The sequence below is a fragment of the Hylobates moloch genome, unplaced genomic scaffold (assembly GCF_009828535.3).
Source record: "Hylobates moloch isolate HMO894 unplaced genomic scaffold, HMol_V3 SCAFFOLD_3, whole genome shotgun sequence".
In the NCBI taxonomy this organism is placed as follows: domain Eukaryota; kingdom Metazoa; phylum Chordata; class Mammalia; order Primates; family Hylobatidae; genus Hylobates; species Hylobates moloch.
The window spans coordinates 29,920,449-29,938,531 of NW_026652278.1; the positions used below are offsets into that span (position 1 = coordinate 29,920,449).

Consider the following 18,083-nt stretch of genomic DNA (forward strand, 5'->3'; position numbering starts at 1 on the left):
CAGGTGGACTTGGGTTCAGTCCCAGCTGTGTGACCTTAGGGAATTCACTTACCCTCATGAGGCTTTCTTTGCCCATGCGTAAAACGGGGCCATCACAGGACCTACTGCACAGGGTTGCTCTGAGGATTGGACGAGGCAGCTCAATGCTGTTGGATGCCTCCAAGTCAGCACTGATGAAGGCTTGCTGTCACTATTGCTATGATCTGGCCATACTCAGGCCTTGCGGGCTCTCTAACCTGCCACAGAACTCTCTGTTCTTCTGTTTGTTGCTGGAGCCTTTCTTTCCCACTCTTCTCATCCAGCGTCCCCACATTGGGAAAGGAGGCCCCGTTTCTCGTAGGGCAGGGATGGCCCTTTTTGTGCCGGGTGCACTTAAGAAGTGCTGTTGGCCACAGAGGCTCCAGGCATGGAACAGGCACTGCCGTCCCCCTAGGGGCACAGTGGGAGGTAGTCCGTCAGCGTAGCACCCGGTGCTGCCTCTGCCCAGCTGGCAGGGGCAGGCACAGAAGCTGGCACGCCTAAGTACAGAGGCGGGGCAGGCCCTGCTGCCCGGCTGTTGGTTGCATTTCTGCCTGAAATGTAATCCCGGCTTTAGCAGGGCTGCTCAGGACTGTGCACGTGCGAATGTATGTGGCACACTCAGCTGTGCAGGGTCCCTTCTGCTTCTCCAAAGGGCTGAGATGGGCCCGCAGGGCCCACACCTCATGGGAGAAAACTGCCGGGGGCAGTGGGTTTCTTTCCCTGGAAGGAAGCCTCCCCTTGGGATTTCCTGGAGTTCTGTGGCCATTGCCGTCTGCCCTAGGTTGGAGGGAGCCTCCCCCACAGAAGGACCCAAAGATCTAAGTAATGTTTCTTGCGCTTGGGTGCACACAAGCACCATAGGGATACAGAGGGGATGTCCAAAAACTACTCATGCCTGAGTCCCAGACCAAAGAAACCTGTCTCTCTGGAGCCCAGCATCAGTACTTTTAAAAAGCTCCCTGGGTGATTCTGTGCTACCAAGTTGAGGATTACTGTGCTAGAAGAACCAGAATGATGGAAACAAATCAGAGGCAGTTATTCTGCAATGGAAAGACAGACAGGCTTGGGCCTGAATGCATGTGATGCTCTTCATAGCAGCTGTGGGAGCTAGAGTCGTCTCTTGCCTGCTCTAGAGGGACCTCTGTTTAGTCTTTTGTGAAATGGGAAGATAAGGGGGATGTTGTGGGCATGAAATGGGGCAGTTAATGTGCCTGGCACATCACATTTGCCAAGTCAAACTCAGGCGTGTGGGGAATGTGGCTATAGGCTGAGGCACCAAGGGGGCTGTGTGGAACTTGGAGACCCTCAGCAATTTTTGTAGCCAGGCTAGTGACATGAAGCCCCCTAGCCTTCAAGGAGATTGGCAGACATATAGTTTATGCCAGTCGCAGTGGCCTATGCCTATAATCCCAGCACTTTGAGAGGCCAAGGCAGGAGGATCACTTAAGCCCAGGAGTTCAAGACCAGCCTGGGCAACAAAGTGAGACCTTAGCTCTACAAAAAATAGAAAAAATTAGCCGAGTATGGTGGCGTGTGCCTTTGGTCCCAGCTACATGGGAGGCTGAGGTGGGAGGATTGCTTGAATCCAGGAGGTCAAGGCTGCAGGGAGCCATGATTGCACCACTGCACTCCAACCTGAGCAACAAAGAGAGACCCTGTCTCACAAAAAAAAAAAAAAAAAGTGTACTAGGAATTCCCTTTGGGCTGGGGGTGGTCTGAGAAGGCTTCCTGTAGGAGGTGACTAGTCCATCTCTGGCTAGTGGATCCTTTTCACTCCTAGCTAAAAGCACATCGTATTTTAAGTGTCTTATCCCCACCCCACCCCCACCCCCAATAATGGTGATGGGAAGAGTTGAAGTGCAGAGGTTTAAGCAGCATCCAGTGCCACACAGCTAGGAAGCTAAGAGGGCACCCAGCCTGTCTGCCTTCCTGCCTGGTGCCTGCTTAGCAAATGTCGTGCTCGTCCAGTGGCTGAGGAGGACAGAGAAGCTGCTTGCTCCTGGGAGTCCGCCTGCCCTCCCTCTGCTGCACCCAGCTTTTGACCCCTCAAGCCCCTCAAACTGCCGGGGCCTGACCACAAGCCCCGGCACTGAAAGGCAGAGAGAAACTGAGTCAGTCTCTGCAGCCAGAGGGCCCTCTGTGGAAGCAGGGCTGGGGGCAGGCCTGAGGCTGGTCCGACTGCACCCGGCATGGGCTCGGTGGCAGCGCCTGGGTGAGCCCGAGGGGCAGGAAGGGAGCGAACTTGAGGAAAAGTTGGCGGGGGGCGGGCTGGGCTGGCCAGCCGCTGGCGCGGGGACTTTCTTCTTGGGTTTCAAGTAAACAGTCTGGGCCTCCTCCCCCTCCCCTGCCTCCACCCCCGGCTCCTCATTCGACGGGTCTCATGTGTTTCTATTTAAGGGTTGCGAGTAAACCCCAGTGATTGGCGGCCTCAAACCCTCTTGACTCCTCGCCTGGGCCTGGGCCGTGGAGAAGCTCTCTCCCGCTCTCTCCTCTCCCTCTCCCGCCCGAGGGAGCAGGGCTGCCTTTTCTCTCGGGTTTGCAGGGGTTGGGGGCAGAGGCTGGAGCCTCCTGCTTGCCTTTCCTTTGCCTCTGGCCTCAGCCCTCATGGGCCGCCCACCCGCTGGCTCGCCGCCCTCCCCGATGCCCCTGCCGGCCCGAGAGGGAGGCTGGAGAGACCCCGTCGGCCCCAGGCCTTCCCGCAGGCTCCCTCATGCCGGGCTGTGACTAACTCATCGCAGCACAGGGCTTCTTCCTGAGCTTCCTTGGCCTCCGCCTCCGCCTCCGCCTCCGCTCTGCCTCTCTCATTCCTCCTCCTCCTGCCCGTCCCCTCCCCGGCCCCCTGGCTCCCCATGTCCCCTGGACCCCGCGGTGCAGCGGGCCGGTGTGGGGCCTTGCTATATGGCCTGTCCTTGGCGCCCTGTGAGCTGCGAGCCCCGGCTGCGGGCTGCCCCTGGGAGCGGCGCTGGCGACAGAGCAGCCAACCCCGAGGAGGCCGATGGACAGGGGGCGCCCCGGCCGCGGGGCCATGGCTGGCCGCTGGCTCACCGCGTGCTTTCTGCCCTCGCCAGGTGCCGACGCCACCGCCGAGCCCATGATCCTGGAACAGTACGTGGTGGTGTCCAACTATAAGAAGCAGGAGAACTCGGAGCTGAGCCTCCAGGCCGGGGAGGTGGTGGATGTCATCGAGAAGAACGAGAGCGGTGAGTGCCCTGGCCAATGGCCGTCCACTGGGGTTCCGGTCTGGCCCCCGGGCCGAGCTGGTTTTTGTTCCTCCCTCCTCCCCCAGCGCTGCAGCTATACGTTATTTCCATCTGGCAGAGAGAGGGCCGAGGCGGCTGAAGTTTCCCCCTGTTGGTTTGGGCTGCAGGCCAGCAGTTTGCCTGGTGGTGGAAGAATGTCTCCCTTGCTCAGGGTAATTAACCAGCCTGTGTTAATGCACGTTCAGGCACAGCGCAGGAATAAACTGCCAGCCCTGCTGGGGTCCCCGTGCCCTGGGAGGCCCGTGGGGCAGGGTGCTCTCAGCTCAGGGATGCCCAACAACAGCCACGTTCTGAGCCAGGGTCCAGGCAGGGGCAGGACAGCCCAGCCAGCTGGTGGGGAAGGCAGGCCCTGCTGTCGCCGTGGGGTCCAGGGTCCCCAGGTCCCTGGCGAGTTGTTTGTGGAAGGGCCAGGCCTGTGGGCGTTGGTTGGGGTCTGTTTGGGGAGCTGACTGCCCCCTGCCGAGCCGGAGGTCCCAGCACCTGGAAAGCAAGCGCAGTGAGGGGGATGCAGCCAGGCCTGGGCCAGGCAAGGTCCCGCACTGACAGGGGCCATGCTGACAGCTGCCCCGGGCAGCTGGTTCTTAGAGTGCCACGGAGGGAGCAAAGGTACCTTGGTGTCCCTGGCAGCAGGAGTCATGGCAGGTGAAGAGAGGAGAGCCCAAGCCTGTCAGTCCAGGCCTATTTGGCCCCCAACAGGGCCAGGGCTGGGACTCGAGCCCAGGACATCCATCAGCCCACAGCCTCCCAGGGCTTGCATGGGTTTCTGGGGTGTTTTGTTTCAGTTTCGGTTTGCTGCAGGGAAGGCCCCTGTGCTCAGAGCCTCTCTGAATGGTGTTTGGTGGATACTTCCAGAGGGGAGGAGCCTGTTCTCCTCTCCTAGTCCCACTCTGTGCCTTGCCAGTGTTTTAAACCCGGAAAGGAAAGGCAAAGCATAGGACGGCAGTGCCTGCTCCGTAGAGACAGCACCAGGACACAGGGAGGTTTCGGGGAAGCGAGTCTCCTGAGATCCAAAGCAGAACCCTGTGCCTCCTGGTGGCCACGAGCTGTGGAGATGCTGAGGAATTCCCAGTGGGCCCCCTGGGGGAGGTGGGTGCAGGCTCCTGCCGCCGGTGGCTCCATAGAACAGGGCTGTGATGTGCGTATAGGGCCTGACTTGTGGCCCTCCTGCTCTGAGGTCTTTGAAGTGCTTGCTCCGCTCTCAGGTCAGGCTGTGTCTGCCCTTGTGCCTGGAGTCATCACCAAGGTGGTCAGCAGCAACAGTCCTCCCTGGCAGAGCCATGTCCCTGCTGTGAGGCCTCAACCCTTCGTCCCAGGTGCCCACACTGGGCTCCTCCCTGGGCAGCTTTGCCCTCAGCCTTTGTCATGCTCATGGCGCCACCTCCCTGCCCCCAAAGGAAGCTACCAATGTCATGGGGATCTGGCTCTGGAAACCCCCAGCACCTGAAGACCCAAAGCAATGGATCTCTAATGGTGACATGGGAGACCTCAGGCGAGGGAGATGTTTGTTGTAGAGCTTGCATCAGGAAAGGTGGTTGGTTCTTCTCAGAACTTCTGGCTAGGGAAGTTCTGAGAGAACCAATGGTTCTCCCACCATGCCTGCCTATCACACCATAGCTGTTTAACCCTTGAGCAGCAGGAGGTAGTGAGCCCCCATGTCTTTGGGGGCCGCCAGCCACTGGCCAGGATGGCTGAAGATGAGAGCACGCAAGAGGAAGTCATCCTGCTGGAAGACTCCAGGATTCCCAGGGCATGTGTGCCCTCTCCCCTCCTATCCCATCTACAGGACCCTGGGACACTGGAGTCCTAGGATTGGGGGAAGGAGTCTTGACAAATGGGGAGACGCCTGCTCTCCTGAGGAGCTGCTGATGGCTGTTAGAGGTGGCCCAGGCACCCCAGCTCCCCACGGCCACCCGTGGCCAGAGCAGGCCAGTCTGGCACACAGACCGTGTGAGGGAGCTGCTGTTCTTAGAAGCTGCATTCTACCTGCCACTGTCTGCTGGGGGGCTTCACGTCCCTTAACTTCTCTGGGCCTCAGTTATTCCTTCCATAAAATGGAGATGACCTTGTGGCTGGTTGGAAGCAGGGGCTGGAGCAAATGATCTCCCTGAGCTCTCTCTCAGGTCTGAACTCCAAGGCTGAAAATCTCTCTCACGTCTGAACTCCAAGGCTGGGAAACTTGGTGGGACCCTAGATGTCGGATAGAAAGAGCTTCCCTGAACATGGCTGTTCTACTTCTGGGAGTTTCGTATCTTTACCGTTGGTGGAGACAGCTGCTCAGCTGCAGATGTTTGCACAGGACCTGGAGTGCTGTGCCTACCTATTCAGATCTGTCTGTTGCTATCTACCAGGAGGCCTGGAGTATACATCCAGCCTAACCAGAGAAATGAAGTGGGTGGAGGGGAGAAAGGAAGAGGACCAAGCTGCAGATCTCTGCGGGGGTCGTTTCCCAGTTCAGGGAAGCAGGAGGCCTGACGGTGTGGGAGAGGAGGTGTCTTGTGCATCCTGAAGGAGTGGTGAGTGAGGCTTTTGAACTCAGGAACAAAGACCCAATTGTGAAGCCTTTGACCTTGGGACATAGTGGGTGTGTTGAGGCATTTCCATTTGCATTGTTGGGCAATGGCCCCAGCCAACACCATCCCCACCTCCCTGGGCCTTGCCTTGCCCACAGGGTGCCAGGACTCTGCCTGTGTCCCCTCTCACTTGGCTGGGAGTGCCTCAAGTAGAGTGTCCACAAGGGGACCCAGCCACATCTGCTCTGCCTGCTCATCAGAGCCCCTCAGTGCTCCCATTGATCTAAAGAGAGATATGCATGGAAGGTGATTCTAAGTCAGTAAACACCAGGTGGCAGGCCACATGTTTCACACACATCATTCTATTGGGATGTCATGGAATAACACCATGCAGTAGAAGGCAGTTTAACCAATTTGTGGCTGAAGTAATAGGCTAAGAGGCTAAGTAATTGCCTTAGAGTCCAAGAGCTAAGATCTCTCCCCTCAACAGAGGCCATGCAGGGAGGCTGAGAATGGGCCCAACCCAGGTGGGAAGGGTAGAAGTCCAAGGTGGTGATGCTGTAGGTGGAGGCGAGATGCAGGCTGGGTGAGATGGCTGCAGAGCTCCCTGGAACTTCTGTGGGGAAGGTTGTCTCTCCATCCCTCCTTCCAGCTAGTGGGAATTCATGTTGTTCATTGATCCATTGAACTTAGGGACAGGAAACAGCTGAGAGGGTCTAAGGAAGGTGATGTGTACCTAGGACTGAGGACAAACCTGTTCCAGAGAACAGGAGTCAAAGAAACCCAAAGTGAGACTTGAGTAGCTTTAAGGAAAGCATTTGTGATCAACCAGTGGGCCTAGGGCCAGACCAGAAAAGGACTCTTTTCTCCATTGATCAACAGGGGCACATAGAGCAGGAAGATTCATAGCTTTGGTAGCTTTGCCACCCAGCAAGCCATACCAGGGCATGCAGCTGCCATTGTTACTTTGTCTTTGGAAACCCCTCTACCCTTGACATAAGCAAAAGTGCGTAAGATGCCTCCCGTTTAGGACATTCATTTGCCTCAAATACTGCATTGGCTTCCCTCTCCAGCAGGCATAATTTCTGGCAGCGTGGTGACATCAGGGTCCTGGTCACTCTGATTTGTGTGTTGAGTAAAGCTGCATCCAACTTCCTAGGACTGTTTCCTTCTTAGGACTGCAGGCCAGGGGAAGAAGTGGGGAGATGAGTCAACAAAATTTTTCCTGCCTCACCTTTCTTCTCTGAGTCTTTGCTTACTTCCTGGCACCGGGCATGATACATTGGGAGTTCTTATACTTCCGTGGAAGCAAGAAATTTTGAGCTCCTGGTCCATCATTTTTCTTAGAAGTGAGAAAACCAAACCTTGGGAAGAATTTGAGAATTTTTACTCCCCTCTAGGGTCAATGCTTTAGTCCCAGTTGAGTTGTGAGCGGAGGACAGAAATTCACTCAGACTTTCTCAAGAGATTGTTGAAGCAATAAGGGAAAATGTCACCAAACCCAGGGGTGAGAAGTAAATCAGCCTTAGGGGGCTGGGACTGGGAACCAAAAGTCAGCACAAGCCAAAGCAGCTTCTCTGTCTCTCTTACTTACCATGTGGATTTTTTTTGAGATGGAGTTTCACTCTTGTCGCCCAGGCTGGAGTGCAGTGGCATGATCTTGGCTCACTGCAACCTCCACCTCCTGGGTCAAGCGATTCTCCTGCCCTAGCCTCCCAAGTGATTGGGATTACAGGCACCCGCTACCATGGCTGACTAATTTTTGCATTTTTAGTAGAGACAGGGTTTTACTATGTTGGCCAGGCTGGTCTCAAACTCCTGACCTCAAGTGATCCACCCGCCTTGGCCTCCCAAAGCGCTGGGATCACAGGCGTGAGCCACCGCGCCCAGCTACCATGCAGATTTAAAGCACAGCTATGCTCTTCTAACTGTAGACCAGCCTGCCTTCTCGTCTCATCTGACCATAACAGCAGCTTGTTTGAGTGGCGTTGGTTTCTCAAGACCAGACTTGCATGACTTTTCAGTTGAGATCTCTCCCAACTGAGTTTGACCTCTGGTTCTCTGAGTTCAGAATTCGAAGTTTGAATCTGATTGTTTCCTCGCCAGCAATGGATTGGCAAACGTTAGATCAGGTGTCCAGCCCTGGTCCAATAAGCTGTGTCCCGGAGAACCATCACAGAGTATAAACATGGTTACCTAACCAGCCTCTTCAGCAGAGGCTGTTGGTGGGCAGGTTTTAAAGAAAAGTTACCCAAAAACATGGTGGCTGCAGCCATTTTACTTGTTCAGTACCTGTGCATGTCGTGGAGAGGGTGAAGAATCCAGAATTCCAGTACGGGGTTTAAGATCTAAGTCTATACTGTGTGATATAAGTAGAAATCAATTTGTTTTCTGATGGTTAAGGGGGGTAGTGATACATACCATATGGGCTTTCTGTAAGGATGAAGTATACTGTATGTAGGAGTGGTTCATTTATTCACTCATTTATTTCACCGTTCTTGAATACTTGAATACTTTGTGCTAATTGTGTATACATCCATGAGGTTCCTGCCTTTATGGAGCTTAGAGTCTAATTGATGTGCTCATTCTGGTAGACTGTATTGTGAGCCTGGGATAGCCTTATAGACTTTGCTTGATTTTTTTTTTTTTTTGAGACAGGGTCTTGCTCTGTCACCCAGGCTGGAGTGCAGTAGTGCAATCTCAGCTCACTGCAACCTCTGCCTCCCAGGATTAAGTGATTCTCCTGCGTCAGCCTCCCGAGTAACTGGGATTACAGGCGTGCACCACCATGCCTGCCTGATCTTTGTGTTTTCAGTAGAGATGGGGTTTTACCAATTTGGTCAAGCTGGTCTTGAACTCCTGGCCTCAAATGATCCACCTGCCTCGGCCTCCCAAAGTGCTGGGATTACAGGTGTGAGCCATCGTGCCCAGCCTGCATTGTCTTAAATGGATTTTATGTGTATATTCTACATCTTGCTTAGATTCTGTGCTTACTATGTAACCACCTGATTACTATTATAATCCAGACTTCCACATTCGCCTGCTCCTGGAAAAGAAGTGTCCCAACAAAGATAGGCTAGGCTGTTTCTAGAAGGGCAGGTTTATTGTAGTCTGCATTGCGGATAACTGAACTAACATGCTTATTTCTACAACAGTCTTTTAAGAGTTTGGCTCCAGTGAACCAGTCTCCATTTAGATGTGGTGCCACAGAGGTGGTGCCTGGCCCCACGAGGTCCTGTCCCAGCCATCAGAAAGCCTTGTGCACTGACAGCTCTTCTCTTCGGAGTGCAGCCTGTGTGTGTATTCTTGCTATATCAGGCTAACCAGCAGAGTCCCTTTTGGCCCAAGACGATCTCCAGTGTGCAGCTGTTACCCACTTCACAGAGCTGGCTAGAGGGGAAAGGGCCTGGGAGCATAAAGCCAGGAGCAGAGGCAGGCATGCTAGCCCAGTCTTGGGCCCTTCCGCTCAGCTTGATTCACTCCAGGATCAAGATTACGTTGAGAAGGAGATTGCAGGATAGCCTAGCAGTTAGGAACATGGGCTTCGTGTTAGAGAAGGCTGCTTTTCATCTTGATTTGGTTACTTCCTGTGGTGATCCTGGGGAAGTTTCTTGGGTCCTCTCAGCATCAGTTTCCTTACCTGTAAAATGAGGATAATTGTACCCACAGCTATAGGGTTGGTATATGCTAATTCAAAAGGAATTCAGGGCCAGGAATGGTGGCTCACGCCTATAATCCCAAAACTTTGGGAAGTTGAGGTGGGAGGGTAACTTGAGGCCAGGAGTTCAAGCCCAGCCCAGGCAACATAGTGAGGCCCTGTCTCTACAAATAATAATAATAATAATAATAATAAAGACAAAAGAAATTTAGTGCTTCATGCAGGGCCTGACACACAGTGGGTGCTCAATAAGTGACAGCCACTAGAAAGACCACTGATTGGGGCGGCTCTGCCACAGATCGACCCTGGGGCCTGCAGGGGGCCAGTTTCTCTCTTGTGGCCTCAATTTCCCCATCTGGTCATAGAATTGACTTGGTGGTATCTGAGGACTGTCAGTCCTGAGGGTCTGTGAGGTGGCTATAGCGGCAGGGGGCTTTACTGTCAGGCAGTGAGGCCAAGACAACCCATTCTGTGGCCAGACTCACTCCCCTGGAGTCCTTGCTTGGGCAGCTATCCTTGTCCCAGCCTAATCAACAGAGTCCAGCAGGAAGAAGCATTGGCGACAGAAGTCAGGGTCCCACTGGTGGCCTCATGGGATTGTGGGCTTTCATGACAACCCCACGCTGATGGTCCCTCAGTAGCCCTGTTGCATGGTACAGAGCTGAAGTGTCAGGGGTGAAGACAAGCATAGTTGAGAAGGCTTCCTGGAGGCTTGAGCAGGGCTGGGAGAATGAAGGGATTAGACAGGCAGAGCAAGGAGTACGGGGCGTGGTGGGGCTGCGACTGCAAAGCAGCCATGCATCTAGGTGCCCCAAGCAGAAGAAAAGTGGGAGCTGGGCAGCAGGAGGTGGGAGGGTAGGGCCTCGGGAAGCTGGTGAGCAGGAGAGCTCCCTGAGAAGGGTGAGCCTTGAGGCAAGCCCTCCGGGCTGCGTGGGGAGGAGGGTGGCAGGCACAGGTGTGGCAGGGGCTGGGCGGCTCTGCAAATAGTGCTTTCCTCCAGCTGGATCCGCCGTGTCTATTGTCAGGGAGGCATCCAAGGGCTTGTCAACGCCAAGTGCTGCCAGCCACCTGCGTGGAGCCAGCTGCCAGGCAGGCAGGTGGGGCAGTGAGCATGGGGGTGCTCCCTCCACCACGCTGTCACCCTGCCCAGGTTGGACAGGCCTAGTGTCCAGTTGCTGTGGCCTGACTCTGTGGACCTACTGGCTCTGTGGACCTCTCGTGTCCCAAACTCCTCCAAGGCCATTTTCCTTGAGTAGTTATTTCTCAGCAAAATATATGGGTCGGTGGTGGCCTCGGTGTGGCATGCAGCCCTGGAAATCCCACAGAAGCGCCAGAGTGACAACCACTGCTCACCCCAGTTGTAGCCTCAGGGCAATACCTGGCCGCCTTCCCTTTGGAGGACAAACAGGTTTCTACTGACTGAGCCCATGAGCATCTCCAAAATGTTATTTTTCCAAGTTTGAACACCAAGGGGCCTGTGAAGCCAGTCTTCCGATGGCTGGTCGGTCGGTCATCAGTAAATCTGTATGAGCTGACTAAGTGTCAGGCTGGGATCCAGAAGTGACAGAGGCCAACAAAGCCCTCATGGGGCTCCAATATTGCGAAGAGACATGTAACAAGTAAACCAAGGAAGTAATTCTAGGTGTTGACAAGTACAAGTCAGGAAACAAGCAGGCGCTGTGGAGAGGTCAGCAGCAGGGAGGGGCAGGGGTGTGGTCAGGAAAGACACCACTGAGGTGTTGTTAAAGCTGGGGACAGGTGGGCCTTGGTGAATGCAGGGAACAGCAGAAGGCCCACTGGTTCTGGGAGGGCAGGAGTGAGCAAGGGCAGAGACGGGTGCCGGGCCAAGGAGTATTATTCTAGGTACAGCTGTCACTGCATGCCTACTCGGAGCCCCGCAGCGGAGCTGCCAGAGGTGACTTGCCTCCTCTGACTCAGGTGTACCTTTGCACAGGTGCCCTGTGAGTGGGCAGCCCTGGAGATCCTCTGCCTGCCGCCAACACACGGACACTGCCTTTGTCCCCAGTAGAAATGACAGGTCTCTCACCCCGCCCCCCCCGGCTGAAGTACAGGGAAAAGATCACCCCACACATTTTCTCCACTGTTACATAACAGATTTCAGCGAAGTGTAAAGCAAACACTTTCTGGGGAGTATAATTTTTCAGGACCTCGGGGAATTTGGGTTGGGAAATTGCCCCTTCCTCATTCTCTCCCCAGCTTATCCTGTGGCTGTGTGATATTACACCCTTCAGCAGTTGGGTTTTCTGTAATTGTTCCGGTGGGAGTGGGGGATGGCTGCCCTCGTCCCTCTCAGCATCTTTTCAGATTCCATAACCTCATCCTCTGGGTTTCCAGTGCTGACCTAGAATCCTGGCCTCATTGTGGGGGTGTAGCTGTGGTGACCCAGTTCACCCAGATGGCCTGCAAAGTCGCTCAGCAGGGCTTCCCATCCTGGGAGCTGAGCTGTGGAATCCCAGGAGACTGATGGAAGCTTCTGGCTCATAGAATCCCCGAGTTCATTTCCCTCTGAAATATGCCGTGCATGATTATCATTGGTTTTGTTTCATCCAACTGTCTCAGCCCCAGCTCCACACTCCCCTTCTTAGCTGGGCATCTCTCAGGCTCCGGCTAAAGTTCGTTTGCCTCCCCTGAGTTTTTATTGGATCGGATTGTGGGGAAGTGGCCCAGGAGCACCATGGGAAATGAGCAAAGGCCAAACTCAGAGTAAGTCTGCCAAGGACTGTCCGTAAAGCAAGTGAACTGTGGGTGGGTTTTGAGACTGGTGTGCGATAGCAGATCCCTCTCTCCCCTCGTGACGGGGCCCATTGGCAGTGCCACAGGTTGCCCTAGGCTCCCCATGTCCTGGAAAGCTCTAAGGACAGTGGCCAGAAGCCTGCATGTTCTGTTCTTCCACACTCCTGCCAGGAGGGTTATTGGGGAGGTCAAGGCCACCTGGAGGGATGCCTGCTCGTGCTAGCTAAGGGGGGGGGATTTTGGACTTTTTTAAAGGTGATCTCTTTCTGAATCGCAGTTATTTTATGTTTTACAAGATATAAAACCATGCAGTCTATAAAACATCTCGGCAAGAGGCAGGATGGATGTTGGCATTCTGTCTTTCCAAGGAGGAAGTTGAAGCCCAGAGAGGTGAAGTGACTTGCCCCAAGGTTGCACAGCTGGGAGGTGGGGTATGAGCTTCAGTCACTGCCATTTGACCAGGGTTTGGAGATCTGGATGTTTGCCTTGTAGATTTCACTTCTTTGCAAAGCCAAACTCCAGAGTGCTTCACCACGTGAGTTCCCCGGCCACAGAGAGCAGGAAAGCAGCGGTCAGTCGTGCTAAAGCCCCACTGGGGCAGGAGAAAGGCCACGGGCAGCAGGTCAGAGGGAATCTGAAAGGGAAGAGAAGCATGTTGACTCTTTTCCCGCAAGAGAGTTGCATGAGCGTTCCCACCTTTGGCTCACCAGGTCCTTGGGGAGGGGCTGGTCTGCGTGGGTAGTCAGTCTGCTTACCTGGTGGGCAGCACCAAGGGTGTGAGGGCAGTGGCCTACACTGCCTTCTTCTTTCCACTATGCAGACCCATCCTGGCCACTCCCCCAAACACACACCCCCTAAGGAAGACCTGCCACCTGCCACCCTCTCTCCTTCCGCACCCCTACCCCAGCATTCATCACATCTCAGCCCTCAGTGAAATCCTACATGCAGGGGCTGCTTCCATAGGATGTGGTTTGCTCATTCAGTCAACAAACATGAGCACCTACTGTGTGCCCTGTGGCATGCCCAGCACTGGGGTGCACGTGGACAAGAGGCAGCTGTCCCTGTCTTCCCATTGCTGAAGGTGACAGCATCCTAGGGTTGTCTCTTTACCTGCAAGGTAAAAAGCCCAGATGTAGTGAGTCAGTCATTTTCACTCTGCACCTACAGTGTGCAAGGCAGAAAGCAAGGTGTGGCTGAGGACTGGAGATAGGACTCAGAAGGATGGCACAATCTGCTCTGGGCTCTGAGCTTTCATGAATACTGTCAAGTTTGCTCAGAGATGGGGACAGGGCCTGGATTGGGTGGGTGGGGGAAGACTTCTGGAGAAGGTAGGCCTTGAACAAGGGGCAGGCCCCAGGTGGCTGGCAAAGCTGAAGGAGGAAGGTGCTCCAAGCAGAGTGAACCTGAATGATGCATGCGGAGGTGTGGAGGGTGAAGTGGACAGGTGTGATCCGGCCACAGTGCCTGGGGGCTGCCTGAGAGAAGCTGGAGGAACTGGTCAAGGGCTTTGACGGGCCTTAAATATAGACAAAGAGAGCTTTTGCTCTGTTCTTCCCCACTGCGCTGAGGAGCTGAGGGAGAGCGGAGGCCTGGAAAAGTGAAGCCACGGGCCCAGCATCATAGTGAGTTTGAGGCAGGGCTGTGGCACATCTGTGGGCTGCTGGTGCAGTGGTGGCTGTCTCTGAGGTCCCAGGAGGACTGGGGAGTGATGTGGCAGGTGCCAGGTGAGGGGAGGAGAGGGAGCAGGGCTCTCCAGCTGCTGCCGCTGCTGAGCTACTGCTCACCTGGCCTGGGCCCTTCCGCCTGTTACTAGGGCTAGAGCCTGGAGCCAGGCAAAGGCACCTCCCCACCCCTGTGCATTTAAAGAGCCTTGTTTTTCTAACTCCCCTCTCCTCTCCCCGCAAGATCAGCTTCACATGCCCCAACTGGAGAATGCAGACTCCCCCATCTAGCAAGGCTTCTGGGGGCCAGCGTCAGGCTGGGAAGGAGGCATGGTGCGCTCCAGGGAAGGTGGGGCTGCCCTACAGCTGGCTGTGAGTCCCCCCTCAGGTCCAGAGGCTCTGCCTTCTCAGCCCCTTGTGTTCCTCCCATCCCCCAGGAAGGGGGTGAGGTCGCTGTTGAGGTTGGCCAGGCATCCAGCTCTGGTGTTTCTGGACATGATGTCTTTCTCTTTTGTTTTCTGTACTTTTAAGCGGCATTCTCACAGGCTCCAGCCTTCTCTCTGCTCAGCGTGCTCACCATCTTTTGATTACAGCTGGATCTTGAGCTGCTGCGTCAGGGGTAGCATGCAGGTTGGCAAGGATACAGGGCTTGGGGTCTTGCGCCTGAGACCACAAGCCAGCACCTGAAGCACTGGCTGCTTGAGTCTCCCATGCCTGGTTTGGCCAAATGACCTTTCTGTGCACTGGTGGGGCTTTCTGCCAGTTCTAGACACTCACTTCTTGCTGGAGGCATTGGGTCAAGGAATAGCCACTTGGCATGTGCTCAGAGTGTCATGTTAATGGGCAGAGCAGTGGCGTGCCATCGTGGGAGGAAGGCCAGGCTTTGCATAAGAGGAGCTTGGTCAACCCAGACTCTAAGCTCAGCTACCAAACAACCAAGTGACCTCAGGCAAGCCACTTCACCTCTCTGAGCACCAGCTTTGCTCATCCACAGCATGGAGGGGTGATTAGGAGTGGAGACAGTGGCCATGGTTGCTTTCCAGATACCAAGCTACCCCATTCCCCTGACCATTGTGCTGTTACCAAGCTGGGCAAGAAGCCCACTTTATCTCTGTAGTTCTGGAGCTCCTAAGATTCCCTCTTACCCCTAGGGACCTGAAAACAGGCCAGTTTCAGCTCAGAGGGAGCAGGCGAGGGGAATTTGACCATGTTGGCAAGCCTTCAGCCAGCTCTCCCCCGCAGCCAAATGGGTCACTGGCTACAAACGTCCTTGGGTTTGTAATGATGATCACAGGGATTGTGGACTCCTGAACACCTTTGGAATGGGCTTTGTGCAGCCAAATGCATCACAGATGAAATTTCTGGAACAGCTGAGAAATAGTCTTGAGCTTCCCTGAGCCACTTCTGTACTATGGCAGCAAAAGGGTGTGCATATGCATGTGAGGGGGCATGTTCGTTTTCTCCCCTGACAAAAGGGTGGGAGGTGGGGCAGAAGCAAAAGACGATCTGATCTTGTAATTTGCAATAGCCAGCGGGCCAGCTGATGCTTCTCATGGTTTTTAGGATAGTGCCAGGAACAGAAAGAATATGATGAATGTCATGGAATTTCATGATAGGAGTTTGGGGTGGCTTCCCCTCCTTTTTAAAATAATGTTTTGAAGAGTTGCCCTGGAGAACTGCTGAAAGCAGAGAGGCTGATGGACGTTCTTGGTTATGTCAGATGAGGACAAGATTATCCAAGTGAGCGAGGGTATCTCTCCCTGTCGGCTGGGCTGCGGGGTTCCAGGGCCGCCCTGCCAGAAAGCAAGCAAAGGGCCCGTAATCACAAACAGGCTGGATCAGTTACAACCAGAAGTATTACTTTAGACTCTTGGCTTTGATGGGGAAGAATGCAGTTTTCCTTGGCCCCCTCCCCCGTCCTTCTCAAGTTAAACAAGATCCATGAAAGCAATAGCTCTGGCGCTTAAAGAGAGGCTTGGTGCAGGGATCTCAAAAGCCAAACATTGGAGGGCTCCCCTGACCCCCACTGGTATCGGGGTAGGGATTTGCCTGACCCTTTTACTGCCCCATTTCTCCTTGTGTGCACTGGGGAATCCTGTTTTCCCAGACTCTTTCTTGTCTACCTGGGCCCTTCTCATCGCCTCACCTGTGTCGTGCCCACCAGCCTGTGTCCTGGCATTCTCTGAGTGCTTGCCATGCATCTTTCCTGCGTGGATATGTGGGTGGGAAGGAAGTCGGGCGGGGATAGCAAGGAAGTGGCTCAGCACATTGGAGCAGACCTTAACCAGCTCCTGAAGATAACAGAATAGGAGATTCTCATCCCTCCGGGCTCCAACCCGCCCCAGGGGACCCTGTTCTCCTCCCCTCCCCCTGCCTTAACCAGTGCCTCCTGGGCAGGCATCTGATTGACTCTTTCATGCTTGGGCATGAACAACGCTGCTCTGGAGCACTGGCATTATGCGGGGTGTGCTTTCCCCAGCATTGATAACTGGAGCAGAACCAGGGGTGGCTTGAACCTCATTGCCCACAGGGTGGGATTTTAACGGGCTGCTCCTTGTAGGAGAGAGAGGATAGTTACTTAAGCACCTGGGCTTTGCATAAGGAGAATGAGCATCCAGGGTTCCTGTCTCGCTGGTTCCCTTAGGAGTATTTAACCCTATTCTTCTGTTTCCAAGCACCATGTGCAAGCACCAAGTGAGGCTCCCTGTCCCAGGCCTGACTGCACAACCAGACACAAACTTGCCTCCTTGGATTTAAAGGGCCTCTACATTCAGCGGAGCTAGAGCATCTTGTTGGTGCTCATGTGCCAGGTGAGAGGAGCATTTGGACCTCAGGGGCCTGACCTGCCCTCTACACCCTGGTCTCTCCACCCCCAAGAGGTCATCCTACCACCTCAAGGCCCTTGAAGGAGAAAATCCATTCTAGAAGTGGTTCCAGGGTAAGGGGCTGGGTGGAATCATAGCCAGGTTGGGCAGGAACTCTGACCCAGAGACAGAACAGTGAGATTTGAGGGACGGAGACATCCAAATCCAATCTAAGGGCCATGCCAGAGCTGGGGAGCTGGAGCTGATGCCATGATATTGCAATATTGCCCGCTTCCTGGGGAGCGAAGCTGTGGCTCCTCATGGCTGACAGCTGGGACTCAGCAGAGGTATCCTGGCCTGCCACAGCCAGGGTATATTTAAAGGGGCAAAATAATCCCTAGAGATCAGACATTTGTTCATTCAATTCACTCATTCCCCAGCCTTTATCTCCTGCTGTGTGCCAGGCACTGATGCACAGAGGTGAACAGGAAAGACTTGATCTCCATTTTTATGGAGCAGACAGTCTACAGGGGACACAGACAGTTGCCGGTTCTGACCCAGCTGAGGGGACTGTGGTTGCTGGTTGGTTGTGGGACAAGGTGGTTGGCTCTCTGCAGGACCCTCCTCTGTCAGTGCTGGGGCTGGGAGGCACCAGAGATTGACAGATCAGTGTGGGAAGAGCTGTATCACTCACTGGTACTCATGGGTGTCAGTCACCACTGTTTGACCAGTCACTGTAACTGTGGCGAGTCTCTGGAATGAGAAACCTGGTCTGGGCCAGTCTTGGGGGGTATCTGGACTAGGGGAGTATCTGGTTTGAGTGTGGCCTTTTCTCCTTGGATTGGGGTGGGATCTGTACTAGACCAATTCTTGGGAACCAGGAAGACAAGATGGTTCCCAGAGGCAAAAGAGACAGGAAGGGAATGGGGCAGGAAGCCGCTCAGTGAGAAAACCTAATCCTAGGTCACCACAAACCTAGCTGAGGCCCCAGGATGGTTATCCCAGGACAAGGGGATTTAAGGCTCAAGTTAGACCCATTTACTGCTTTCTGGAGACTTAATATCAGAAACTGATGAGAAAGACAAGAAAGAGATTATTAAAGCACCTCCTATATGTCAGGCAGGGAACGAAACACCTTTTTTCTTATAATTATCACCACTGCCCTGTAAAGTATGGGTATCGTGATGCCTATTTTACAGTTAAGATAGCCAAGGGCCAGATGGTTCAGGTCATCCACAGTTCTCCCCTGTACACTCTGCTGCCTCTTGGTGAATCCACTGGAGGCTTGTGCCATGGTTGGGGAGCTATTTTTGGTATACCTCTCTCTCCACTGTCCTCTGGGAGTTGGGGTGAACAGATCTCTGGGGCTGCCCATTCCAGTGCCCCTAGTTGCACCCAGGAGGACTTTGTGGTCC

At 54.4% G+C, this 18,083-nt stretch overlaps 1 protein-coding gene and 1 long non-coding RNA gene across 5 annotated transcripts in view; one reads left to right on the forward strand and one right to left on the reverse strand.

Moving 5' to 3' along the window:
- Window positions 1-18,083, forward strand: part of SH3PXD2A (SH3 and PX domains 2A) — a 286,817-nt gene that overhangs the window by 210,274 nt on the left and 58,460 nt on the right. For all 4 annotated transcript variants that reach the window (XR_009212713.1, XM_032178540.2, XM_032178549.2 and 1 more), the window contains one exon: window positions 3,090-3,221. Coding sequence is in view for 3 of the 4 variants with exons in the window: in XM_032178540.2 (XP_032034431.1) it covers window positions 3,090-3,221 (132 nt within the window). In the remaining variant the exon portion in view is untranslated. The remainder of the gene's footprint in view (window positions 1-3,089; window positions 3,222-18,083) is intronic.
- The window catches only part of LOC116483984 (uncharacterized), a 28,689-nt gene continuing 19,039 nt past the window's right edge, over window positions 8,434-18,083 (reverse strand). The window contains exons 2-3 of the long non-coding RNA XR_004252412.2: window positions 13,208-13,313; window positions 8,434-12,837 (exon numbers count right to left, since the gene is read on the reverse strand). This is a non-coding gene — a long non-coding RNA (uncharacterized LOC116483984). The remainder of the gene's footprint in view (window positions 12,838-13,207; window positions 13,314-18,083) is intronic.